At 38.9% G+C, this 26,574-nt stretch overlaps 2 protein-coding genes across 8 annotated transcripts in view; both read left to right on the forward strand.

The window, feature by feature from the left end:
- Nucleotides 1-14,071, forward strand: part of ehbp1 (EH domain binding protein 1) — a 130,964-nt gene extending 116,893 nt beyond the window's left edge. For 5 of the 7 annotated variants that reach the window (XM_084392939.1, XM_084392940.1, XM_084392943.1 and 2 more), the window contains 4 exons: nucleotides 5,282-5,381; nucleotides 6,348-6,421; nucleotides 12,365-12,479; nucleotides 12,780-14,064. In XM_084392939.1, coding sequence (XP_084249065.1) covers nucleotides 5,282-5,381; nucleotides 6,348-6,421; nucleotides 12,365-12,479; nucleotides 12,780-12,870 — 380 coding nt within the window. In that variant the 3' untranslated portion in view covers nucleotides 12,871-14,064. Of the gene's footprint in view, nucleotides 1-5,281; nucleotides 5,382-6,347; nucleotides 6,422-12,364; nucleotides 12,480-12,779 lie in introns of all 7 variants that reach the window. The other 2 variants (XM_084392944.1, XM_084392945.1) reach the window with 1 other exon arrangement.
- A 3,369-nt stretch (nucleotides 14,072-17,440) lies between these two features.
- On the forward strand, nucleotides 17,441-23,095 carry otx1 (orthodenticle homeobox 1). Its single transcript, XM_084393365.1, has 4 exons — nucleotides 17,441-17,862; nucleotides 19,439-19,628; nucleotides 20,108-20,259; nucleotides 21,269-23,095. Exons 2-4 carry the CDS (start codon nucleotides 19,532-19,534, stop codon nucleotides 21,992-21,994), a joined length of 975 nt encoding a protein of 324 aa, XP_084249491.1. The 5' UTR covers nucleotides 17,441-17,862; nucleotides 19,439-19,531; the 3' UTR covers nucleotides 21,995-23,095.
- Nucleotides 23,096-26,574: the final 3,479 nt, after the last annotated feature.

The following is a 26,574-nucleotide window of genomic DNA, read 5'->3' on the forward strand; positions in this document are numbered from 1 at the left end:
GGGCTTTATCCTGAGATTAGGTATTGTGGTTAAAGCTAAACTACCTTCCATCAGAGCGGCGCAAGGCGAGTGCTGCCCTTTCAGCCCATGCTAACAAGACTTCTCCACATTGCAGACCCACTCAGAGTAATTAAATCAATCCTTTTGTTCTCACTGCTCTCTCCTTCAGTGACGAGTGAAGATCTGATTATTGCCTTCATGCATATTCAGAAAGACTCCCTGACTGGGCCTTAATGAGCTTCCTCTCAATCGCACAAGATTCATCTTGTTCTTTCCCCCTTTTTACTTATTTTTTTTTTATTTGTCTCTCGCTCTCTTTTTCATGCATTCTCACTCCTGACAACAACAAAAAAGAGGGAAACGGCAGTCAGACGCACAGAATGAGTGAGTGAGTGAGGAGAGTCAGCCCACTTAAAATAAATCGTAAATGTTCAAAAAGTGACTGAGTGGTGGAGGAGTGGAGATCTTCCCCTTCAAACTCCGATAGACAAATTGGATTACTGGGTATTGGATTAAACAGAAAACGGGTGGATAAGAAATGAGAAGAGCTTGCTGTGATCACAGGGTTTAATATATTTCTTTTCTTTTTCTTTTCTTTATGGCCTCTTCTCTCCACCCCCAGCCTGTTTTTTCTTCTTCTTTTTTTTCAGTAAAGACACCCAGCTCTTAGCAGGACTCAGGATTAATTTGTAATTGTTCTGGTTTCTTAATGCTTTAGAAAGATTTTTATCTAAATCAAATGAGGGGGAATTTTGTAATTAAACAAAATGCCAAGCAAAACAGTCCCCCTGTTGTGGAGGTTTACTTCAGAGTTATTTGCTTTTTATCATTCTGTAAATATCTAAATAAGGTTTTGATTTAAAAAAAGAAGAAAAAAATAGAACCTTCAATTCACATAATTAATTTGCTATTCACAGCGTTTAGCCTAATTAATTACATGCCTTGCAAATGAAAAGCAATCTTATTTAAGCATTTTGGCAACTTTTGGAAAGATCTTGTACGCTAATGTTTCCCAAATATCAAGTTGTGGTTTTTGTAACCAGTTGCTAAAGCAGCTCAGATATTTAATTAATATTTTGGACTCGTGACAGTTGTGCCTGGAGCTATTTAGGCTGTATTTGAAATTAATCAGGTGTATATCTGTTTAAAGCTATAGTCTAGCTAATATAATCTAAATATATTCACATGAAACTTTACATTTGGGTGGCTTGAGGTTTGTTTCGTCTATGTGTGTGTGCTGTTAAGTGTTAGTAAATAATCAGTAAAGGTTAGCAGGAAAGAGGGGCAGATTGTGAAATGTGTGAGGATTTCATTAATGCTATCTGTTTTGAATGCAACAGTGGCTGAGATGACTATCTTAATCTGATTGGGCTGCAGGGCCCAGATCACCCTGCCACGGACACAGTTCCTCGGGCCTACCAGGCGAGCCTGGCCCCTGTATGTGTGGACTGTAGGGTGTGTGAAGGTCTCTCTCTTGAGTTTTGTAAAGTGATTGCTATTGAGACTGATCAGCCAATCTAGGGAAGCAGGTTCTGTTTATTTTTTAATCGATTTTATTCAGTGCTCTGGAGAAAATAAATTATGCCAAAGAAATAAAGTTCCATCAAATCATGTAATAATTTAGATAAATTATTATAAATGTTTGCATAATTAGACAAGTGTTATAATCTGCTAACTTATCTTATTATTTGTCTTACAAATGCAAAAAAAAAATTTAATGGATCATTTACAAGTGCACTAAACCATTTTAATCCTTTAAATTAATATTAATATTATTAGTTTAGTTTATCATTACAGAAATCTATACTTGAACCAAAATATTTTTTCTAAAATTAAGAAAAAAGTGCTCAAACAGCCAAAGAGGTGCACCCAGAAACAAAAATAGCATATTTTGGAGTTAAAAGGGCATTGCAACACTATGAAAATAATTTGATTTGGTTTAAACTGTATTGTCTGTGTAAACTGTCTAAATTATGTTTTTTTTTTTTTTACATAATCTTAAATCAGATTCATTTAAATATAAAAAGAAAAGAAAAAAAATTCAAGGCTAAGAAGATTTTATTTATTTATTTGGTAACACTTTACAATATGGTCTTATTTATTAACATTAGTTAACTAACAATGAGCAATATATTTGTTACAGTATGTATTCATCTTTGTTAATGTTAGTTAATACAAAACCAGCTGTTCATTGTTTGTTCGTGTATTAGTAAATGTTTAAATTAACATTAACTAAGATTAATAAATGCTGTAGAAGTATTGTTAATTCTTAGTTTGTTACCCAAGTAGTTAACTAATGTTAACTAATGAAACCTTATTGTAAAGTGTTACCATTTATTGATTTATTTTTGCTTTGTACTTTTTGCAATTTCAGGACATCAGTTATTTGGGTCGTCCCCATCAAAGGTCATAGTTTAAGAGTTGGCACTGTAGAATGTGTTTTTCTGTAGAATGAGAGTGTTTGTGTGCGTGTTATTTGTTTTAGTGGTAAAGCGAGGACTTCTTTCATGCTGTCAGGGCTCTGTCAGTGCTGAAGCTCAGGCAATGGCCTCCGGGATGCAGCTACTAATCCGTCATTCCCTTACAATGTCACACAAGCTTAATATTACCATTTATTATTTGCTTGTTTCATTTGACTGTGCGTCGCTACAATGACCTGTCACTGCACACTTTATCCCTTCCGAGCTGCACTATTTAAAAGTTGACTACAATAATCCAGGCTTGATTCCTAAATCCGGGACCCCCTCTTTTTCTTTTCTTTTTTTCCCGTCTACTCTGCGTTGTCGTCAAATGCAAAATTTCACACATCTGGCACTGGCAGACATGAGAGCGGCTCCCCTGGTGGAGGGCTGGGGAGTTTTGGTGGGGGTGAGTGACAGGGCCGTCGTCCCACCGGGGGCAGCCACTGGCTTTGTTGTGGCTAGCGGATTTGTCTCTCTCACATGACCAGCGTCACAGTCACATGGTGCCAAGCAACAGCGTGATGGAAAAAAGATCCAAGGTTTAAGTTCCCACATCAGACTCTTATTGAAGATCCGCCCTTTGTCACCCCCACCCCGTCCTCGTAATGGCTCTGTGCACACAGACAGACTGTCATTTTGCTTGTTTTTTTTAAACCTATCCAGTCCTGGCTTCTGATTGGTCGATACAGCATGCTGAAATCCATGATATAGTATAATTTATGGCTTTGTTCACCTGTTGCATAGCAACTATATTATCTAGATGAAAATGTCATTCAACAAAATAATTTTTTTACAAAAAATGTGTCCTTTTATATTTAATATGTAGTAACAATTTTTTAAAAACAATAAAACACTGTACACAATGCTGTAATGTGAATGTAGTCACAACTGAAGCGGTTGCAAGCACTCTTCTGCACAACATACGATGGCTTCTCATACTTTATTGATTAAATAACCTTTTTTGGCAGTATAATATGACCATAAATGCTAGGTATAATTGTCTCTGTGTTTGGCACTACAGTTACAGTAAATGCACATCAGAGTCATCCAGGATCACTCAGATGCGCAGATCTTTATTTAATGGTGTAATTCTCATCTTAAGATCTACAAAAATTGATCTTAAAGTCCTCACATCAGTAAAAAGACTGAGTGTGTTTGTGTACAGATGCTAATTCTGTTGTTGATGCTGTCAGGAACAGACAGGTATCACAGGAGCATAGAGTAGGTGATGTGATTACATAAGCTTAAAGGATCTTTCATCTTTTCTCCTCTTTCATCCCTCTTCAAAGACATAATTAGTGTCACAAAAATGCTCAGAATACTGACATCGGAGTCATTCTTCCTGAACCCACTTAGCCGGTTTACCTCACGGCCCAAACTACCAAACCCCACAGTGTCTGCTTACCTTTCATACCTTCTGAGGTCAAATAAAGTTTTGAATCGAGATGACATCGCTTGGTCAGACAAAAGGTGAAATCTTTGTCTCCCAGAATGTTATCAGCTTGCTTTGTCTTTTTCCGTTTTACATTTAAAAAAAACTTTTTTCTATTTTAGATATTTTTTTTTTTAATGTAATTTATTCCTGTGATGGCAAAGCTGAATTTTCAGCATCATTACTCCAGTCTTCAGTGCCACATGAACCTTCTGAAATTGTTCTAATATGATGATTTGGTCCTCAAGACACATTTCCTATTATCATCAATGTTGAAAACAGTTGTGCTGCTTAATATTTTTGTGGATCCCATTTTTTTTCAGGGTTCTTTGAGTAGAAAATTGAAAAGATACCTTTATTTGCAATATAAATCTTTTGTAACATACGTAAAAATCTTTACTTTCACTTTTGATCAATTTAATGCATCCTTGCTGAATACAAGTATTTATTTCTTTAAAAATATTCAAATATTACTGACACCAAACTTTTGAATGGTAGCGTACATTGCACTCCAGATATGCAGACACATCAGACAGCTGTTTTTTGCCATTAGAATTAAACTAAGTAATTGAGTTTCTTACCTGTCATACATTCAGCCCCTGAGCAATGTGCGGGCCTCCACCTGTAGTTTCCGACTGTGTAAGTTCGGCATCCGCACATGTAGGCCTAAGGCACAGGACATGTGCTTTTGGATGGGATCGGATCTGAAGCTCTGAGGCTGCACAAAGACCTGGAGTTGAAGCTTTAATCCCAGTCAGCGGAGGAAAGTAACCAGCCTTCATTAATCCTGCTCTAATCCAGAGGCATCTCTGTTTTACTGACAATGCCAGTACCTTGTGAAGTGTCTAATATGTGGCTAAATATGGTAGTGAACACGCATCTGGATAGCTTCCTAATGTGCGTGTCAGTCTGCGCTGTTGAGAAAAGCCTGTCAGATAATCTCATTTGATGCACTTTATACTCGTTGGAGGTGTGAGAAAAGTGCTTAACTTATCCGTTCCAGAGAAAGTCGGTCAAAAGTGTGCGTGTTCCTTTCTGTTAAGGAAATTAAACTGTTGTATTGAGGTTTAAGATGGAGATTTGTGGAACTTGAATGGTTGGCTAATTCATATTTACAGACATCTAGCGTGTCTGGGTAATTAGTGCGAATTTTTGATGACTATAAATAATTTGTGGTGATTTCTGAGCAGTCTTTAGAAAACAGAATGAAATTGTAATGTTAAATTCTGTACTCTCTTCTTTTGAAGATATTTCTTTTAGTTGTATTTTTCTGATACAGGCCTCCTAGCACCCACTTACAGCCCACTGGGAGTCCAGAATGATGTTTATAATATGACAAGAATGTTATAAAGTTTTACATACTAAGTTTTTCTGTGTGTCTCTTCAGGGAATAATAAGGAAGAGGAGGAATCCATGATGCAGGAATGGTTCACGCTGGTCAACAAGAAGAATGCTCTGATCCGCCGACAGAACCAGCTCTCTCTGCTGTGAGTTAATGTTTACTCTTTCTCTCTCTCTCCCACCCTTACCAATGGAAGCTGTGGTCTCTGAGCACACACACCTATAATATGTTGAGACCCACACTTGAAATGATTTTCCCAAGAGACCTGAGCCCAGTCAGAAGGTCGGGCCCCTCATTCACTTTCACCCCTCCCCCGGCGGCCCTCCACCGTAAAGAGGACAAAACGGCATATCAGTACGGACGCGTCTGCAATAATGTGATTTCAAAGACTGTATTATTCCACCCATTATGAGAATTGGATCGACCAAAAAAAGAATTGAAAAAATGACTTCATTCACCTAAAAGAGGAAGCCATAACAATAACCCGCATATTTACCCTCTTTTTTTAACTGCTTTCGCAGTTATTATTATTTTTTTGCCTCAAAAGATAATAATGTTCATTTTTTAAACCTTTCATCCTTTTCTTTAAAAGTGAGAGTGAGACGTACAGAAATCTGGGCGGCTGTTCATTCTGTATAAAGAGCGACAGAGAGAAGAGGAGAAGAAAGAGACAGAGTTTCAAAGCTCTCACAAATGACAGATTGAAGTATTCTAATCACATTATATCACTGGAAAAGGGCTTTTTAAGTGCTCAATTAAAAGGGCCTTGATAATTTCTCTTTCTTTCATTTCTTTTTAGTCACCGAACAGGCTGTGAAGGACAAATTCTATTAGGGACAGAGTTAGCTCATTTCCAATACATTTGAAAGTGGTGAAATTTAATTTGCCGCGTGATACCCCACACGTCCGCCCGCCCGTTTATCCCCCCCCCCTCGCCATTTCCCCGCTCTCAGTCCCCTCTGTTCCGGTTTGTGTATCGCTTATTTGCAGTAGATTAATGTGAGGTAGGGAAGGTGTTGGCGAGTTCACGAATCAATGTTTATTAAAGGTTTCTTTAAGTGTTTAATGATTTAGTAATTAACATATTGATGAACTTTTACAACTTGCCCAGGGAGAAGGAACACGATCTGGAGAGACGCTTTGAGCTGCTGAACCGAGAATTAAGGGCAATGCTGGCGATTGAAGGTAAGAGGGAGTGAAAGAGGGATTTGGGGGTGAATTTGAGAGGCGCTCTGTGAAAGACAAAGATCCTCTCCTGCTTAATTAAACCTGCCCGCGACGTGCTCTTTGACACCACCGACATTGCTCCGCCCACCAAGCGCTGATTTGAAAACACTACCCTTTAATAATGTAGATCTTACAAATTCACCCTGGGATTGTACACAAGATATACGATTTGCTCTCAAAATCACAAGTATTACAGCCAAAAGTGCACGTCATTTCCACATCAATATTAAATCTCTGTGATGTGCCCCGGGGCGCAGGAGGACGCCATCATGTTTATAAGCTTTTTGAGTGTGTGTAATACAGACAGGTAAGGAAAGTAAAAAAAAATAAAAAAAATAAAGCCTATTGTGCTGTATCAAAGTTGTCTGGTTAAGTTTAATCCCTTTGACTGTGTCCTCTTTCGCAAAATGAACCTTTTACAATCAATGCAAATTGATTTTACAATTCGATGGTGACCCTCTCACCCCTTGGCTAGCCATGGTAATTTCTTTCTGCACCTGATAAGCTAGCTGATCCATCATAAATCAATTCTAATTAGTTCGGAGAGGTTGACAGTGGACATGAATAGCCAAGCAGAGAGCACAGCTCCCCATATTGTGATGCTGCCGTTCGCCACACACTTTCTCACCTCCAGGGCTCCGCCGAGGCAGATCAACACGGTTCATCTCAATATTTTGACATGCTTCTGTCTTGTTTCTGAAAGATTCCTCCACGCTGAGAGTCACCGTGATACTGAACGCTAAATGCTGAGCCCGATATCGAGAGCTAATAACGTTCAGATGTTGAAGTGCCTCGGCCTTGTGTCCACTTATCAGTGAACATGGAGTGAGTTCCAAATATTGGTCTGGATGTGCAAGGGTGATGGGGTCCGTCCACAGCAGTGGTAATTCAGTCCCTGCTGCTTGTAACAACCCTATCAGTCCACACACTGCTACCTGTTGAATTATCACTCGCAGTTATTTTCTCTCTCTCTCTCTCTCTCTCTCACTCACTTTATCTCCCTTGCTCCCTCTCTCTCTCTCTCTCTCTCTCTCTCTCTCTCTCTTTCTCCCATGAGGCCCAGCACTTGGCATTCAGAGTCAGGGTGTTTCTGAAGCGAGTCAGAGATAGTTCTGAGCTGCTGGTGAGGAGGTTCGTGCATCAGTTTCTTATTTGGAGCCCCGACGGGCTCTCGCGCCCAGGCAATGCAGACAGGTAATTGCTGATTTGCTTGGTCAGCTGATGACATTGGAAGTGTATCGGCTGAGGCGTTCAGACACACACAGTGCACACTCTCTCGCTGATAGAGAAAAATACTCACCCTCTTCGACCCCACGAGTCTGTGCAGAGGAGAGTCTACAGTCAGTGTGACCTGAAGATGAGTAATATTGAAGGCTCGTATAGATGTCATGGAGAGGTTTGGGTAGCATTTAGGGCATTTTATGTATTTCTTTAACAAGATGTCAAGAAGGATTTGTTTTTTCCATTATAAGGTGTCCTTAAATGTTGTTTTTATTCTAACTTCTAGAAAAAGTAATTGAGGTGTATAGTTTTACAGTGTACAGGTGTACAATTTACATTTAAATTTACATTTGAATAATAAGTAGTACAATTAAAATGAATTGAAATGCATCATTCATTTTTAACTAGAAAACTAAAAAGGCAAAGTTTATCAAGACAAACTTTGAATGTTGGCTTAGCAAAGACTTAAAAGTTTTTAAAAAGTGTTTAAAACAGTTTGAAGATTAGATAGATAGATAGATATAAATTATACATTTAAATGATCTTTTATCAACCATAATCGAAGAATAGTTCTTTTCCTAGAATGCATAATTTTTTTTATTAGAATTCAGTAAATTTATCTTCCTGTCATTCCCATTCAAATTCGAGTTCAATTTTGCTGTGGAATTTGGCCAGTTCAATTGAATAGAATTTAGAATTTTAAAAGGGATTTATTCCTTTTGACGCATTTATTCAGATCTGAATTTGCCTAACCCTGACTAGCATGACATATGGAACAACCTTTGTCAGCTGGACCAGGTTTTACCCTTTTTTTAATAAATAATAATACTGTAGATATCATTACTGGCTACACTTGTTGCCTGTTGCATTACACATTATTAGATCTGAAGCCCGTGGACACCAGTATGGGAAATCTTTTTTTTTATATATATATAAATTATAAAGGCAGGTTGAAAAGGCGCGAAGGATTCGGTTGAAAGTGTAGAGCAAACAGGGTGAGTGTTAATGTCAGCTAAACGATAACCCCTTCAGTCTGCGCTCTGCTGTGGGGAGGCAAAGAAAAGTGCCGAGGCCTTCCACAATATGCCATGACTCCTATTTCTCTGCCTCCAAATTGATCCTTTTTGCCCTTTTTATCTGCCTGCCATGCACACACGCTTTCTCTCAAATTCGTCTTTTTCCCCCTCCCCTCTCCCTATTTCTTTCTTTCCTCAAATGCGGTGCACTCCGGGGCGTTATATTTGAAAGTGGACGCTCCTTTTTGCTGAGGGATTTCTGCATAGGTCCCCCAGTTTTGTTGTTACGGTTTTATATGATAAGCTTTTTTATATGTTTAAAATCAATATGTAATCCTGTGCAAGGGCTTATCCCCCTACAACCCCATTTGTAAATCTATTTGAGCTTTGTTACATGTCTGGGCTGCCGTATTCCTCAGATTGATTGGGTGCAGTGTGAGAATCCTATCAAATGGCCGGCTTTGATGATGTTGCAAACTCTTTCAAGATTGCTAGTTGACTGGAACTGGAGATAAGGCGAGACGACACTTTCTCATTCTACACTATTCACTGAAATCTGTGTTCATTTCCATTTAGCCGTTGCTTTCTGCATTTGACTCTCAATATCCACTTTTCTACAACAGCACCTAATAGATATTTATATTTGTGTAGTCTCCTGATTCACACAAGTTTTTCGTGTTGTCGTAATATGTTCTGTTTTGTTTTTTTATAATATTATGTTTAGTAATATTTTTTAAACTGTTTTTATTTAATTCGGGTGATAATATTCAGTTGTTAGCAGTAGTTGATATCAAGGCTGCATAATTTTACTGAAATATTTTTTGCCCTTTTTTCAGCAATTTAACCTTGTGTAGTTAAAGTTTTTTCCATAAAAAAAAAAAAAAACTAATTAGTAACATCGCTCATATGCATGCACAGAAACACAAGATGCAGATTAGTGATCCAAATTTTATTCAAAGACATTGTGTATATGGTTTGTTTTTGATAGTCACTTTATTTGTATCTGATGTAGTTTGGGTGTAGTGTGGTAAGAATCCAGGGACTGTCGTCCCGTCACCCTCCTTGTCATGGTTCTCCATGTTGGTCTTTGTCTCATTCCCAGCTGGCCTCTCTCCAGCTCCATCTTACGCTGGCGCTCCCAGCCTGCCCACTGCTTGCCTAAATCTGCTGTAATAAGATCATGCATTTTTCCCTGGATTCCTCCAACACTACTTATTTCCTGTTATTTCTTCCAAAAAAAAAGTTCTAACCAAAAAAACAACAACTCCATTCAGTCCAAAAGTTTGCTCCGTGTGTCCGTACACTATAGCGAGCAGAGCGGGTGTGTGAAGTTTGTGTTTAGTGATCTTTCAGCAGAACTCTCAGAAGAAGCTCTGTGTCTCCTGAAGCTGCCGAGCAGGTTGCACTCTTGAATAAATTTTGCTGTGGAGGAGGGTCATGGGGATTTGAACCAGCGCATTCTTCTGTGGGTTGTGAGTGCTCACATGGTTACCATTGGTGTGCATTGTTAGGGTTATCTGAATAAGCACCGACCATGTGAGTTTTAACGTGATTGCCCAGGGCGATGAGAGAGAGAGAAAGAGGGGAGTAATCCAAAAAGGATTGAACCCCCCACCCCACCACCACCACCAACTCCAAATAGTCTTCATCCTTCTCTTCTTCAAGGGAAAATAGAGGAGGCAGCAGCTTCCGTTAGTGTTTTTTGGCGAGTTGCGATGGCTCGTTTACTCTGCCGTGTCCCCCCGCGTCCATATTCATTGTTTACCTTCTTAATGAGGGGGGCGGTGCCGCTTCCGCTTGATTGACAGCTGCATGCGGCCTCTGCTGGAGGTGCAGGGGAGGATCTGTGGCTTTTTGGCTGAGAATGCTGAAGGGGAACAGGAGGAGGAGGTAAAGAGTCGAGGGGCTTTTTCTCTTTCTCTCCCTCTACCTCTTTGGGACATGCAGGAGAAGTTTTTGTTGGTCGTAGCCTACCCTCCGGGCAGGTCTTTGTGAAGTAGGCATTGTCGTTTTTGACGGAGGGGTAGCAGAAACGACAGAGCGAATTAAAGAGGAGGGTCGTGAAAGACAGAACGTATGGAGAGCGATGCAGGATAAACAGTCTGGCCTGTAGGATGTTAAATACGTTCAGCACTGCAGGCGCACAGGAAATGGCCGGCCTGTGACACATTGCTAGCATAACAGAAAATTAAACGTGATCTTTTTTTTCTCACTTTTGCAAATAGCTAAATTGCTTTTTAAAGAGCAATGCACCTTTTTTTTTTTTTTTTTTTTTTTTTTTAAATTTGGCAAATTTGTTAAAGCTGAGACAAATCCTCTCAAATATTTAGCATTACTCTCTCTGAAGCCTAGTGTCAGAACACCAAAGACTTTCATTTAGCTGCTGGGGACCAAATAACTTTCAAATATTGGAACTGTGTTCATTTTGCCACCGCGGTTCACTTCAAAGGCGGAGAGGTTAAACGAGAGCGAGGAGCAGACCTTTCGGGACCAACGACTCTCTCAGCACCACACTGCAATTTCACATAACATATTTATTTTTAATGAAGTACATTTATTTCAAGTATTGACTTTTCAGAAGGCCGAATGTGCGTTTATCTTTCTTTTCTTTTTTTGATAGAAATTGGCGGCTCTATATAATAAGAGAAGTTGATTTTGTGTGCGTGTATTTTTGTGAGTCTATGTGCATGAGGGAGCGCTAATAAAGCAGTGTAAAGACACAAGTACAGTCTGTTCTTACAGCGGGCTGAAGAATAGGCCCGGTAAGATAACTTCCCCTTGGCTGTGAGCAGGGCCCTAATCTGCACTGGTATCAGTAAGGCCTGATCTCGTCTGCCTGGCTGATATTTCAGACCTGTTGTTGGCAGAGGGACATGAGCAGGTCACCTCACAGAGACCTTTGCTATAGTTACGCGCCTTTTATACATTACATTACAAAAGTACATTTCTTCCAGATTATGGAACTCCATGTTTGTTTAAGTGAATTATAATCTGAATTATAATGTACTTATGGACAGATTTTTGGCTATTTATTCTTAGTGTGAATCTTAATGTATTCATGCTATCTTAAATGCGTCAGCGCGTCTCTTTGGGAGCTGTTTTGAGGCGTCTTTAAGCAGTTCGTGTACTTAAAGAACTGTCCTCGCATTCACTCGCGTTATCAGATCCTTTTAGTCTGAATTCCACCGTGTGGCTGCTCTCCATACAGGAACCTGTGGGTGCCCTGGTACGACTTCACAATAACTCCACAACAGTACGGGCTACGCTTTCTTCTCTGAATATTTTATCACGGGACAGTGATGTCTTTCTCACTAAAACCCAGTATGTGACGTCTATGTCTTTAAAGGGATCGTTCACTCAAAATGTACATTTCCGTCATCATTTGCTCACCCTAATGTCATTCCAAACCTGTATGAGTTTCTTTCTTCTGCGGAAAAGAAAAGAAGATAAAACAACATCGAGATGTTCAGTTTTTTGATAGTCATACAGGTTTGGAGCGACGTGACGGTGAGTAAATGATGATTTTCCAGAACTGTGATTTTCAGGTGAACTATCGCTTTAAGTCCCGTTTCCTGGATTGTGTTGGAAGGTGTTATGAGGTGATTAGTGATCAGCCTGAGCTTTTTCTCTAACATTCTCTCCTTGTTTCCTCTCCATCTACCAGACTGGCAGAAGACGGAGGCACAGAAGCGCCGAGAGCAGCTGCTGCTGGATGAGCTGGTCATACTGGTCAACAAACGTGACGCGCTGGTCCGAGACCTGGACGCCCAGGAGAAAGAGTAAGTCCTCCTGCCGCAAGGCATTGTGGGATTGCTAGATTAGTCCTTTAGGCCCTGTGGCGTGGTTCAGGGAGGGTTTAAAGGCCAAAGTTTGCAGTCACCCTCATTCTCTTTGCCACTGAGCATGTTTAGGTGTTTTGTGGGGGGGGATGGAGTCAGGCAGAGAGGGCTTGTGAATATTTCAAGAGCTGAAGCCATTCAGACAGAGTACAGGTCATAGGTGGTGGAGGTGCAGGTGGCATTCTCCTGTGTCCATGTGTGTGACCTTTGATCCTGTGTGTCCTGTGTGTGTGTCGGCAGGGCTGAAGAGGAAGATGAGCACCTGGAGAGAACCCTAGAACAGAACAAAGGCAAGATGGCAAAAAAAGAGGAGAAGTGCGTTCTTCAGTGATGGTCATTTCCGAAGCAACAAAGGAGCAAGATGACGTGTACGCTACAAAGTCTTGAAATGTATTTGTGTCATAGAGACTACAGCATACACTTTATTATCGTTGTTTTAAATCTTCATATGTTGATGGTTTTATTATGTAAGGGCTGAAGAACTGCTGAATGCCCTGAGATGCATCCCGTTTCATTAATACAAGAGAGATTTATTGTTTCACATACACAAATTCAAACACTTTGTTATTGTTTGGTTTGTTGGATTTCACAGACAAGGTACTTGAAGAACTAATATTTGAGGAGATGCAAAAAGCTGTACAATTTCGACAACTTTCTGACTAAACGGTTAAATCCATTACAGTTTAGATTAATCTGAACACTAAGACATTCGCAGTTTCTTTCTTACAGGAAATTATAACTCAAAGTTTCGGTACAGCGCTTAAACTGGGGACATTTTCTGTTTGTGAATAGGATTGGGTTTCAAAATCATATCACATTTCAGTTTTAAGAAAATCCATCAGCATGTTCTCCTCTAACAAGAGTTGAAATGTTTTAATTACTCAACTTTCTATGTGTAGAATATTTGTGAAGGGGGACTTGTTGCATTTAAAAAAAAAGATTTTGTGTTTTACTGACTTTGTTTAATATGTTTACCAAACATTTTAGAGCTTTCTTTAGTGAGAAGAGTGAAATACTGCGAGTGCTTAAACAGAAATAAACGGCCATGTTGTACATTTCATTTCACTGTTTGAGGCTTAAAAAAGCATGGAGAAAAAAACAACTTTATTTTCAGAAGCAGTCACGATCAGAGTAATTTATTACTGTTTGCTTTTATTACTGTTTGAGACGTTTTTAAAGTAACCATCTTCACAATCTTGTACATTTGCTCAAAGACTTTAATATTTATTGTATAGTTAGAAGGAAGGCTTTTCTTGTTCGCATATTTCACTTCTTTATTGTACGAGCATCACCGGTTTATTTATTCAACTGTACTATAAATATCACTGTTCAATAAAATTCAAAATGATTTCATACTCGAATCAAACAGCAGCTCGTGTGGTTTTGGGTGTTGCTAATGGATTTGGCCTTGCTTTTCTAAAGAAAAGTGTGTGTCATCGTTTTTCAGCTGATAATAAACTTAGAATTTTAAAACACATTTATTTAATTTAGCCGTTTATGCAGTTCTGTTCGTTTGTATAAAAAAAATTTCCAAATAATTGCATATTTTCTTCTGTCATTATTGAATAGATTTGCCTGTCTACATGATGTTTAATCTAATGACTTAATAATCACTTTAATCAATGATGTTTTATTTTTCGTTATGTTCTGACGTTTCTGACACTCATTTAAAACCCATATGAAGTCGCACTATGACGAAACAATACAGATAGCCTATAATATCAATTAATAAAACAATTTACAGGCACTCGAGAGGGACATCCAGTTCGTTTTGCGAAAATTCCCCTGCATTTTAGGGTTATTTCTAAATGAATGTTTGCGTTTTGTTTTGTTCTAGGTCTTTCCTCAGAGGGAGATTAAGGCAGAATCACTCCGTCCAAAGCATCTGCTTTCCCTCAGACACTTAATTCTGAGCCAAACAGTCATCACCGCAGCTTCGCGTCCTCCATTTAACGAGCAAAATAAGTTTTGACAGCTGACGTCCTCCCTTAGCCCTTCTAATACTTCCACATTCATTTGCAGACTGGTTGGGTCTGACTGTACCTCCATTTCCCCCCCGGGCGTTTTGTTTTTGTTTTTATTATTTTGCAGTTATCACAAATGACTGTAATCTTCTGAATAGGAGACACTTACTGGCGCTCACAAGCCATTACACGGCGGCGGAAAGGACATTTGTTTGTTGCCTTAACTAATCGGAGAGTTTTAGCCTGTGAGATGCTTGAAACGCATGTCATAATTTTATGCATTAGACCTGTGGCGAGGTCCGTGTAATCCCGATGAGACGGTAGCGTGGTGTTCATATCCAAATGACCGCTTTGAACTGTTCTTGAGTCCATTCAGATGCTTAATTTAATACAAGGTGTGTATGCATACATCCAGTGAAACGTGGGATGGAATAGGCTATTAATATTTTACTTTTGGAATACGCTTAAAGTAGTCTGTCTTTTTGGTGTAGCCTACTTTTTTTTACAAGTAGCTCTTAAAACGCTCAAACTTTATTCTTTTTTGTAAAACAAACAAACAAATAGTTAAATTATTTGATGCATTTGTGGTTTATTGCATTAGCCGATATCGTAATTCAATAAATGTTCTGTTTCAGTCAAGCAACTATTGAAAGTTTAGATGAATTGCCTTATCTCTGATATTTTCTCTTCATTTCATACACTCAAACACAAACAAAAAAATCGAATATATTATAGGTCACACACTCACATGCAAGTGACATTGTCAAAATGCACAATTCCCTCCTTACCTGATTGTTGTCCATTTTGCCAACTGTTGTTTTCAGGCTCAAACCAATAATGTATGTGGGAGAGAAAAAAAATAAAATAGGCTAAATGAAAGCTTTTCGAAATAAATGTTCTTATCACAGACAAAAAGAAAAGAGCTATCCAAAACAGCGTCGAGAGCAGGACAGCATCTCAGCGCGAGCAGAGCGCGCGTTCTGTGGATCCAGCTGCTTTGAAGTCCACGGCCTGACTTCAGGTGTTGAGCAGTTGGACTCGACGAAGCCTCTCGACCGCCGAAAATCCTTCCCTCGTCCTAAAATACACCGGAGGAAACGGTACCGAGCCTTCTGTACGAGCTTCAATATCGTATTTTATGCATCATCGTTTTAATAAGGACCGACAACATCGCCGACTCGCTCCCATCCTGCCGGCTAAAGAAACCAAACTTTTCCCCCTCCTCTTCTCGCCTCCTCTAATCCCGAGATTTACGAGCTCAGCATTTAGAAAATTCGACTGCAATTTGGGATTAGACAAAATACTCTTATTACAAAAGCTTCTTGCAACCTGATAACTTGATACTTGTTCGGGGTTTATCACGGGGTCTTAGCAACATCAGGGCCGAAAAGAATAAACCAGCAAACGGACAAAATGCAGGAATAGGCTGGTATATTTCTTTTGTGTGTGTTTAAGGATCACATTTTTTTATTATTATTATTGTTCGTGGACATAGTTTAAGGGCAGGTGGAATCTGCCTTTATGGGGGGCTGGAGGCAGCACTTGTGCTTTAAACAGGCGGTGTAAACATTTAATATGCGCGTTCCCTGTCACCGTACTTCTCAGCAGTATCCAATAACTTTCCCTTTAGTTTTTCCGCGTCTATTGACGGCTAACAGCAGCATCTCTGTTATTCCCAAGAGTACTTTTGTCGATGACTTTGTTGATCTATAGAAGAACGTGTAAAGCCGCCCGGTCTTTGATTGGATGCCCCATATAGTAAAAATGTAATTTCGTTCCTCCGGCGGTCACTTGCTTTGAACATTAGGTCGCTTTCAGCTCAGGCCTCAATTAGAATGAGTTGATTTTGTGAGATCAACAAAAGGACCGAGCGAAGCCTTATTAAGATCTTCTGAGCCTTTCAGAAACAGTTAAGGAAACACCGCGCCCTCCGTGATATTCTGTTACCGTATTTTATTGGCATTTCTTTGGGAAAGCGAGGCTTGAAAGGTGCTTTCTTTGATTCTCTGAGGCTCATACTCTCTCTATGTGCTGATTTCGTTTCTTTTCTGGAAGGGCCGAGTTTTTCTTCACTCCCTTTCACGTTTCCTCTCCGTCTGCCTATTAAACTTTACGCACACTATTCTGAAATGTAATTCTAAGTGGGGATTAGCCACTCATTAATATTCATGAGGCGGGTTAACAATAAAAATGAAAATAAAGTGGATAAATTAAACTTTTTTTGATGCATTTTACCCCGCTTCAAATCGATATAGCCTACATGAATCGATAACTTAATTTTTTGTAGCATCAAACGGCTACTTTGTGGATTCTTTATTTTTATTTTTATTTGCATGATGTCAGACATTTCAGTAGGCTAAGACCTTAATGTCCTCTAATTTTTTTCCTCTAATTTTCTAACTCTTTGGATAGTGTATATAGCCTAGCTTTAATTATATTAGACTATTTAATCCAAGTGGGTAAATTCTGCCTTCACATGAATTAATAAATTAATATTATTCAAATATTCGATATGGTTTCCGATTTTTTTCTAGAGGTCGGCTAAACCAAATTAAATACATTTCAAGAATGTAAACTGTTACAATTGTAATTAAGCAACTAGACAAATGTTTTGTTTAGATTTGAAACGACTTCCTAATTAAATGTTTTGGTCAATATCGCAATCGTAAGGTCTTTTAGTAATATTATAATTTAAATAGCTAGTTTAAATGTTTTTATAGCCTACTTTATAGCCTACCTTAATTTCATCAAATGAAGCCCATTTCTTAATATATTTACCAACCAATTTCTAGGAAATGTTTAACTGTATTGTCAACACTTTTCTGGATATTTTAGGTCTTCTCGAAATTCTAAAGGTTTATTTGGACGGTGCATGTTCTTGATGTCTTTAGTCAGCGCGGGGTGGGGCTTTAAAGAGGTTCTGCCCGTGGACTGGTTGTTACAGTTGTCAATCAAGCAGGGAATGCGCGGTGATTGGCTGGAGTGGGCGGATCTGCAGGTGTCCTACGCTCTTAGAGAGGCAGGGTTAGGAGAAGGTGATCAATCTCCATCCGTCTACATTAGCAATCACCTTAAACTAGTGACAGACACGAACGAGAAAGCCAAAGCAAATGAGTTTAATGTATTTGGTTTTAAACCCCGGGAACACACACTCAATAGGCAACAAGAAGTCCAGCTAAAAGCCAGACACGTGCGCCATATCAACATTGCTGCAGTTTTGAGGAGTTTTAGACGACATTTATTTGGTGAGGTTCCTCGGTCGATTTTCCTTCCTGAACTCTTCCACTGGTGGATATTTTTATCGTCTTGTCAGACTGCAAAAATTGAGGAGAGGAGAAGGACGCAGGGTTCTGAAAAAGGTAAGAACAAATGCGCCTTTTAATTTATTTCCCCCCCTAATTTTAGTTCAACTCTTCACAAAACGGAACTATAATACAAGTTTCAGTTCGTGTTAATTTCTTGTTTTTTATGTTTGCACAACATTTGATATTCTGATGTACTATTTAGACAAATGTGAAAAGTTATTTAGCCTATACTATTTAGACAAAAGTTTTTATTTGTCTAAATAGAAAACCTCTTCACTTTACCGACGTCAGTGGTGTGTTTAAGTTACGCAGTAAACAGTCGGGTAATTGTCATAGTCGCTTCGAAGCAAATGTTTCAAAATGAATTAAATCTAAAAAGTAGCGACCCGTACATTTGAATCGAACACGAGCATTTTTGCACAGATCAACTCACCGCCGCAGTACAGTCTAAGCCAGCTCACTTGGAGAGTAATTGGAGAGGCGTGTTTTGTTTTTTTGTTAATTTATTTTGGTGATAAGGCCAAGAAATGAAGGTGTTTCCCCTGAGGTCTAATCTGCATTGTAATTGAGTTAATTTGCACGTAGATGTGTTCTTTCTAACCAGTCTTTACAGAGTAAAGAATAAGCAAGGAATAGATTGGAATACACAAAACTCTAAACGGCTCGGTTCTCTCAGCACGGGGCCCATCCACATTCATTTCCACTAGATAACCAGTCAGCTCCTACATTTGGTTAAAAATTGAACTAACAAAATTAATACGACGTGTTAATATACGGTAGGCTATAGATATAGTCTACGTTTTTTTGTTTTTTAACTGTACCAGACTGTGATGATAATATAGGCTACGAAACGATTATACATTTTCTAGAAGTAGCCTATCTCTGTTTTAGCCTAGCTACCTATTTTGAAAGATGTAATGTTCAACAAAACAATTTTAAATAATTAACAATAAACATTTTCTATTACGCTTCTCTTTTTTTTTTTTTTTTACACACAACTAAATTCAGTGACACTGAATACCATGTTTATTAGGCCTGCAAGTTTTATTATCAAATTATTATAAGTAGGCTACTTTTAAACCGCACAGATTTAGTCTTAAATGTCCTGTTAAGATAGACTCTGAGCCGTGTTTAAAATTTACTTTAAATCATTACATTAAATCGTTACTTTAAAAAACGAATGTAAAATAAATGTAGCTAACTCTTACAAAATATTTTAAATGCTTTGTCTTTTATGTAGGAAATGTCAGAAAATGGGCAATATTCATAGCCTACTTTATATTTGTAACCATATTTCAGCTAAAACTCAAAATTACCTCAAAATTGTAAAAATATTTAGAAATACAATTATACTTTTAATTCACGTCAAGTTTTTAAATTTGCCTAGTAGTATTATCATCATCATCATCGAAAAAGGTAGCCTAATAGACATTTTCTGTATAATTTAAAAACCAGGAATCCAATTAGACTGTCACTTATTTATAGGCTAGCCTACTTTATTTTCTCTAATAATTGTGTTCAGTTCTTATTGACTCCTATTTAATTTACTTTGCAGTTTTTACACTTTTATTTCCTTTTGAAACAAATGTTGTTAATACCAGTTGTTAATATTATTACAATCACATTTCAGTAACTTAAATCGGGTCCGTCCTTCGTCAAACTGCAACATCGGGGGAAATCGAACTATTGGCAAGATCTGGGGGGACCCGTGACTGCCTCTAGCATGATGTCATACCTCAAACAGCCCCCCTACGCCATGAACGGCCTGGGGCTGAGCGGTGCGGCCATGGACCTACTGCACCCGTCCGTCGGATACCCAGGTACTTCAATAACACGGTTTACGTGTAGCCTACGGTGAACAGTGTTTAACACCGCGCTTTGTGCACGAGAATCACGTCTGTGGTTTTTGTCTTTTTGTCTTTTTTTTTTTTTTTAAGTTGTTAGAAACTGTTTTCAATAAAGCTTTACATTAAAATTCTTGACATTGTGTAAGCGCATTTTTCGATGTTTAAAAAGGACTTATTGGACCATATATATATATATATATATATATATATATATATATATATATATATATAACAGATAGGACTATATACACGCACACATAACCCGCAAAACCCTAAAGTCCTCTAATAATTTAAAAGCGCTTTACGGTATTAGGTTTAAGGTAAAATTACTTTAATTTCCGAAAATAGTCCTTGAAAATGTCCTGAAGTTACTTGCTATGTCACATGTAAACAAAATCATAATATATTATTCTGTGTAGGCTACTCTTTTGACATGTTTTTTCTCCCCCCAGCGACGCCCAGAAAGCAGCGGCGGGAAAGAACGACATTTACGCGCTCACAGCTCGACATTCTCGAATCGCTCTTTGCCAAAACTCGTTATCCGGACATATTTATGAGAGAAGAGGTGGCACTGAAGATCAACCTTCCTGAGTCCAGAGTTCAGGTACATGTAACCTCTAAATGTTTGGAGAAAAAATAGACTAAATGGCTCCTTTAGAAAAAACAATTGTTCAAGTATGACAACTTTCCCAAAATATTCGTTAATGTGCTTTATGCTCAGCTGCTCCCCCTACTGATTTTCTTAAAAGTTCGTATAGTTTGTAATATGATGACAATTATTGCAATTATTATTACAGACTCCTAGGTGTGTGTTTGACATTTTGGTTGTACAGCCATTACAGAACTAGGGTTTAATTGGCAGGTGATTTCTGCTCCTCTATCTGTTTGATTTGTTTTGTTTTGTTTTTTTTATTATGCAGCATGAAAGAATTTTAATAAATTACATTTGAATAATTAGTAATCTCCAAACCAAAGTAGTGTTCGGTGCATTTGTTTGTGCATTCCTGCACTGAGGAAATGTGGCCATATAGTCCAAATATATGAAGGTGTTCCCAGATCACTGTGATTAAAATGCTCACTCACTTTGATGTAAATACCACTGATGAGGAAATGTTAAATTCCCACAGTCCGCTGTGGATTTTTCAGGAAAATAATGCTTTTTCTGAAGTGATCCGAGGCCTAAAGGAGCAACCCTCCGTCAATTTCCCAAGCAATTTTATTTGCTCTTAATAAGCACATGAAACAAAACGCTTTACACGGTCAGACCCTCCTTCCACTATTGAATTACCATCTCTGCGGAGAAACTCAATAGGCTGCTATCACCCAGTCGTCTACAAGCACTGAAATTAGATCCACACAGTAAAGCAGAAAGGCCCTGCATGCAAATTAAAGCCAGGAACTGCTAATAACTAGCTATTTTCCACTCTGATATTGCACAATGGCTCTCCAACATGTCCTTCAGCCATGCACGAAGGTCTCCATAATCATTTAATGGGGCTCTGTGTGCGTGTGTGTATTAGGCGTAATGGACTCTGTGCTCTGTGTTTTCATGTGCATCTGTTTTTAAAGGTGTTGTTCAAACAGTGTTTTTGTTTCCTCTCTCTGTCCTGCAGGTGTGGTTTAAGAATCGCCGTGCTAAATGTCGTCAGCAGCAGCAGAGTGGCAGCAGCACCAAAGCTCGGCCTGCGAAGAAGAAATCCTCGCCCACCCGGGAGAGCACGGGCTCCGAGAGCAGCGGCCAGTTCACCCCTCCGGCAGTCTCCAGTGCTGGCTCTTCCTCCTCCTCCTCTTCCTCCACCACCAATAACACAGGCATCAGTAGCACCTCTACCTCTATCAGTACTGTCTCTTCAATCTGGAGCCCTGCCATTTCTCCAGGCTCCGCACCCCCGTCCGTCTCCCTGCCGGAGCCCGTCGCTCCCTCAAACACCTCCTGCATGCAGCGCTCTGTCTCAGGCACGGCCGGCTCCTCCTACCCCATGCCCTACAACCAGACCACCGGCTACAGCCAGGGCTACCCGACTCCTTCCGGTTCTTACTTCAGTGGGGTGGACTGTGGCTCCTATCTGGCCCCCATGCACTCTCACCACCACCCTCACCAGCTCAGCCCCATGGCAGCTTCGTCCATGTCCACGCACCCCCACCACCACATCAGTCAGTCCTCAGGACATCACCACCACCATCACCACCAGGCCTACAGTGGCACTGGCCTGGCCTTCAATTCTTCTGACTGCCTGGATTACAAGGAGCAAACGGCCTCCTCCTGGAAGCTCAACTTCAACACTACAGACTGTTTGGACTACAAAGACCAAGCATCCTGGAGGTTCCAAGTCTTGTGATCTGATTATTATTATTTTTTTAAATGCCCTCCATTTTCACAATCTCTCTGTTTTAATAGTGTGCTGAGTTTAAGGAAAGAATATATACGGACTTGCAGATTTTAACAGAATAGTTAGATGTTCGCCCCCCTCCCCCTCCCCCTTAGCGATAAGAAAGGGGAAAATGGCAAAGTTGTGGAATGAAATGAAAGCTAGTTTTCCCTTTTTTGTCACTGAAGAGACTTAATTACATTTACTCGACGAGCCAGAGTTCTGGTTCTGAAGTGTTTCGCCGAACTCGCGTCACTCTCCTGCCTGATCTGGATTATCGTTTTTCTACACGGGACACTGAACGCTCAGCGACCGTTTTACCTCCACCTCTCAAACCCTGTACAGCTGTTTCGTTTTCTAAATATGGTTATTTTTTAGGATGACAGATTCTAGTCAGCTTCACGGAGCTGAATTTTGTACATATGTATTTGGGTCAGTTACATTGACCATATTTAGTTGGTGTTACTGGATTTCAAATGGTTTAATAAGACTTTGAAACGACTTTATGTAAATCTTTTTCCCAAATAATCCAAAGATCAATAATTGGCCGCTGGACTTATTTGATATACTGAAAACCAATTTTTGTTACCCTGAGAAAAAAAAAAAAATAGGATTTTATATTGAGAACATCATGTGGGGGGGGGAAATTACATTTTGAAAAAAAAAAGAATCTTAATTATACGTTGGACATTTTTTAGAGCGGGGGATATTTGGCTGTGATATTCCATTAGATAAACTAGCATTTGAAGATTTGTTGCGGTGAAAGAGCACGGGCATGATTACAATTGTTGGATGCATTTAACAGCACTTGATTTAATTGCTCTAACCGAAAAAAAGAAAAAAGAAAAAAAAATCATGTGGATGAAAAATGTGGTTAAGGAAGAATTCCCAAATGCCAGTGAAATGCTGAATGTACTGCAAGCGCAGATCATTACATTCATGTCCGTAATAAAGATCAGTTAACAACCAGAATTTTTACATGACTTCTGACTGGGGTATGTCCTATTTTTATCACCCGAAATTTACTCTTGTTGCAAATGTTTTCAACTCCCAACGAACGAATAAATAAGTAAAACAAAGTACAATAAACGCACCTCAATTTTATTTATTTCGTGAGATCCTGGATGCATTTTGCTTTCAGAACAACTTTTACATGGCCAATACAACTTAACTTATTTTTTTAACCAGTGATCTATATAGAGAGCTGAATGATTATCTGCACTGAACTTGAACATTGATTTATTTCCATCGGACTGTGAGGATTTTAAGGGCGTGAGTGAAAACCCGCATGTTAGGCTACTGACTGCATTTTTTTTTTTTTTTTTTTTGTCATGTGGAAAGGATTAAGTTTTTGCTCCTCAATAAAGCGGTTATTTGCCATGGGAATGGATGCTACAACTGAGTATGCTGTGGTGTAAAATTGATTAACTCAAAACCTGGACTTTAACTAGGCCTATATTCAGTTGGGCTTTAGAAAACACACAATCGTTTGAAGGTCTTTTTTGTGTAAATTGTTATAAAGGCCACGGCACCGCAAAATTTCTTAAATATTTATTAACGCATTTGATCAGGTCGTAATTGAATGCGCTCGCGATAATTGCTTCCCAGCAGAATCTCAGCGCGCTCTGGAGCACAGGAGCGTTTCGCCAAAATAACCCGGAGCGATATCGCTTCTTCTGATTCGGTAATGACGTGGGTGGGTCTGGGTTAATGGGTCAAAAGCGGGAGGGAGGCAGCCGTCAGGCACCGGGCCATTAAAGAAATAGCTCGAGAAAAACAAAAGTCTGGCAAAGCTGTTTAGATGAACGTGTTCGAACAGAAAAAGTTTCCTTTTGGTCGATTAAGCAGCGGATAGAAAGAATGTGCACAGGTTGTAAATTGTTTATATGTCTCTCACCACAGGAAGGCCTGCATTATTTTAAGTCCCAATTCATTACAAAGATCTGTTAGATTTATTATAGCCCCGTCACATTTTTATTATATGATAAATAAATGCGCATCGAAAGAGACACGCTACTCGACGCTTCAATGAATAGCCTACCATGTTCTGTTTTGTTAGAACAATTTCGTTAGTAGGCTAATAATAAAATAACCCATTCGCACGACTTTAATCAGCTTCAGTGTTTTTGTGTGCTAATTATTGATGTGTTGACCTGGCAGCTGAATCAACACCTTGCGCAGAAGAACATTACTCGTATTTGTTTTACTTTGCTCGCATTGAGACTCCACCGCAGCTCAGCGACACTACATAAACATGAATGGATTTGTAAGATTTGCATCAAACAAACATTTGCGCCCTGTCTTCCTGGCGAATAATTCGAGGAGCTCGGACACGCCCTCGCGTGGAGCACCTGCTAAAGCCCGAGGGGTGAGAGAGAGGAAACATTATAGGGCCTGTTCGTTCTAACACTTTCAACTGACGCTGGCATGATTCTGGAGAGGTGATTTCATGTCCATGAACTTCACAGAGTTGGTCACTATTGATAACAACCAACATCTGTGATCCCCCCCCCCCCCCGATAAAATAACCGACCTAATAAATAAAGCTCCCGTCTTCAGACATTAGATATTTCGTCCTTACATAAACTTGTCAAGGCTAAAGATAGGCCTTAACCAATAGGCTATGCCTATCATAAAGCTCTGAATTTAATAACATCTAACGTCATCGGCCATTTAAGCACTCACATTCAAATACCACGTTATCCAGTTTTCATTATTTTGAAATGGAATGAGTTTCAAAAATTAAAGCCTGCTGGCACGTGCATTTTAACAGCTATCAAAGTGAACAACAAAGCAAACGTTAGGCCTACATTTGCAAGCCTAAGTGAGAATTTGGGTAAAAACATGAGAGGGACGTATGCTAGTTTAAGCCTGACCTCTGTCTAATTTTGAGCACATACGATAAAGTTAATTAGACGCTCACTTCACATGTCGATCTGAAATTTCGCTTACTGTCACACAAACAAGCTGTGCTTTCACTTTAAATTTCCGTTCTGAAAATTATCTCGCCTATCATTTTGTCATTTAGGCTACTCAACCAGAACAGAAGATATTGTTTAATCAGTCGCTACCTGGAAGGCATGTGCCTTTCACTGCCGTTTGAGTAGCATACTACCACAACTCAAATAGCCTACAGTTCACTGAGAAAGCTTTAGGCTACTTTATTTTTAGATTGCCCCTTGCAAGTATTTTTTTCCTTTATTTATTAAAACGGTGTTAAATTGTTTAAACTAAACGAAATCGAATTATTGCAGCAAAAAGCCCAAGCAGCAAAACTTCCCTCGGTCAAGAATATTTTGATGAACTGTCCTCAAAATGTGTAATTTTCTCAGTTCATGAGGCGGATAGGACGCTTTCATTACTGCTGTACGAAGCAATCCACTCTTGCCTAGCTGATATGCTCATATGTGTCCAAATGTCACCCGAGTGGGACGGCTCGTCCACAATTGGCACCATATTATTACATGTGAAAACTGTAAAAGAGATTACCGACCAAAAGCATTAATGGGAAAACGGAAGTGTGATGAGCGAAGGGTTTGCTGAGATGGCGAGATGCTGACTCCAGGCCTCTGTGAGTTACAGAAACGCTGAGGGTGGAAAAACCACCAGAGGGATTTATTCCTACAGTATTGACGCTGAGGTCTTAGGAACAGATGACATTATGGCTGTCAGGATGGACACTTGCTGAGCTCATATATAACTTTATCATTAAATCAGTAACTGACCATACATACAGTTTAAGTAGGCTATAGCTATATAGCCCCTAATAAGTTAAACTATAACTTTTTTTTATAGCGTTTTAAAATATATATATTTAGGACAACGAAAGCTATTTTTTCTAATCTGTTTTGCGAAAACACTTCTTGTTGAGCGTTTCAATTTGTTTTTTATTCGTTTGTTTTTTGTGAGGCCTACATTCAGAAATGTCTGCGCTATGGGCTAATATCTTCAGAATATACTACAAAAAGTCTCATTAAAAAGCTGAAATTATATTTAAAATACTTTTAAATTAAAATTATTAGTGAAGAATTTTTTTTTTAATAATAAACGGTAAAATATTTGTCAATTTAAAGTCAGTGTGACGCAAGCAACATGCAGGAAACCATTGTGTTGTCACGTGGCAAAAAATATATATAAAGGAGCGGTATAAAGTATTCTGACCTTTTCAACAAAAAGGCATACTTTTGTTTGAGTCAAGCGGAGTAGGCTTAACACTAAAAAGTACTTATGTTTTGCTGAAATAATATAAAAAGTAACATTTGTAGAAAAATTGCCTTGGTTTAAAATTATTTGAAAACTTTTTTGATGTTATACACTCCCATATATTAGGGTGCAAGGTAAATAGTAACTACTTGGTATATATATATATATATATATATATATATATATATATATATATATATATATATATATATATATAAATTAAATGGAAAATATTGATATTGAATGATTTTCCTTATATGACAAAAATAAATAGAAACACAAACCCCTGGCTTAAGCTTGTCCCAGACTAAAATGCTTATTTTGAACTGTTTTAACTGAAAGCAACT

This window comes from Rutilus rutilus (assembly GCF_951802725.1).
Source record: "Rutilus rutilus genome assembly, chromosome: 21".
In the NCBI taxonomy this organism is placed as follows: domain Eukaryota; kingdom Metazoa; phylum Chordata; class Actinopteri; order Cypriniformes; family Leuciscidae; genus Rutilus; species Rutilus rutilus.

What these genes read in the sequence shown, in the direction of transcription:
- otx1 (XM_084393365.1), top strand. Translation starts at nt 19,532, where the DNA reads ATGATGTCATACCTCAAACAGCCCCCCTACGCCATGAACGGCCTGGGG. An exon ending in CCCGTCCGTCGGATACCCAG is followed by an intron (nt 19,629 to 20,107) that starts GTACTTCAATAA and finishes TTCTCCCCCCAG; the next exon opens with CGACGCCCAGAAAGCAGCGG. An exon ending in TTCCTGAGTCCAGAGTTCAG is followed by an intron (nt 20,260 to 21,268) that starts GTACATGTAACC and finishes TCTGTCCTGCAG; the next exon opens with GTGTGGTTTAAGAATCGCCG.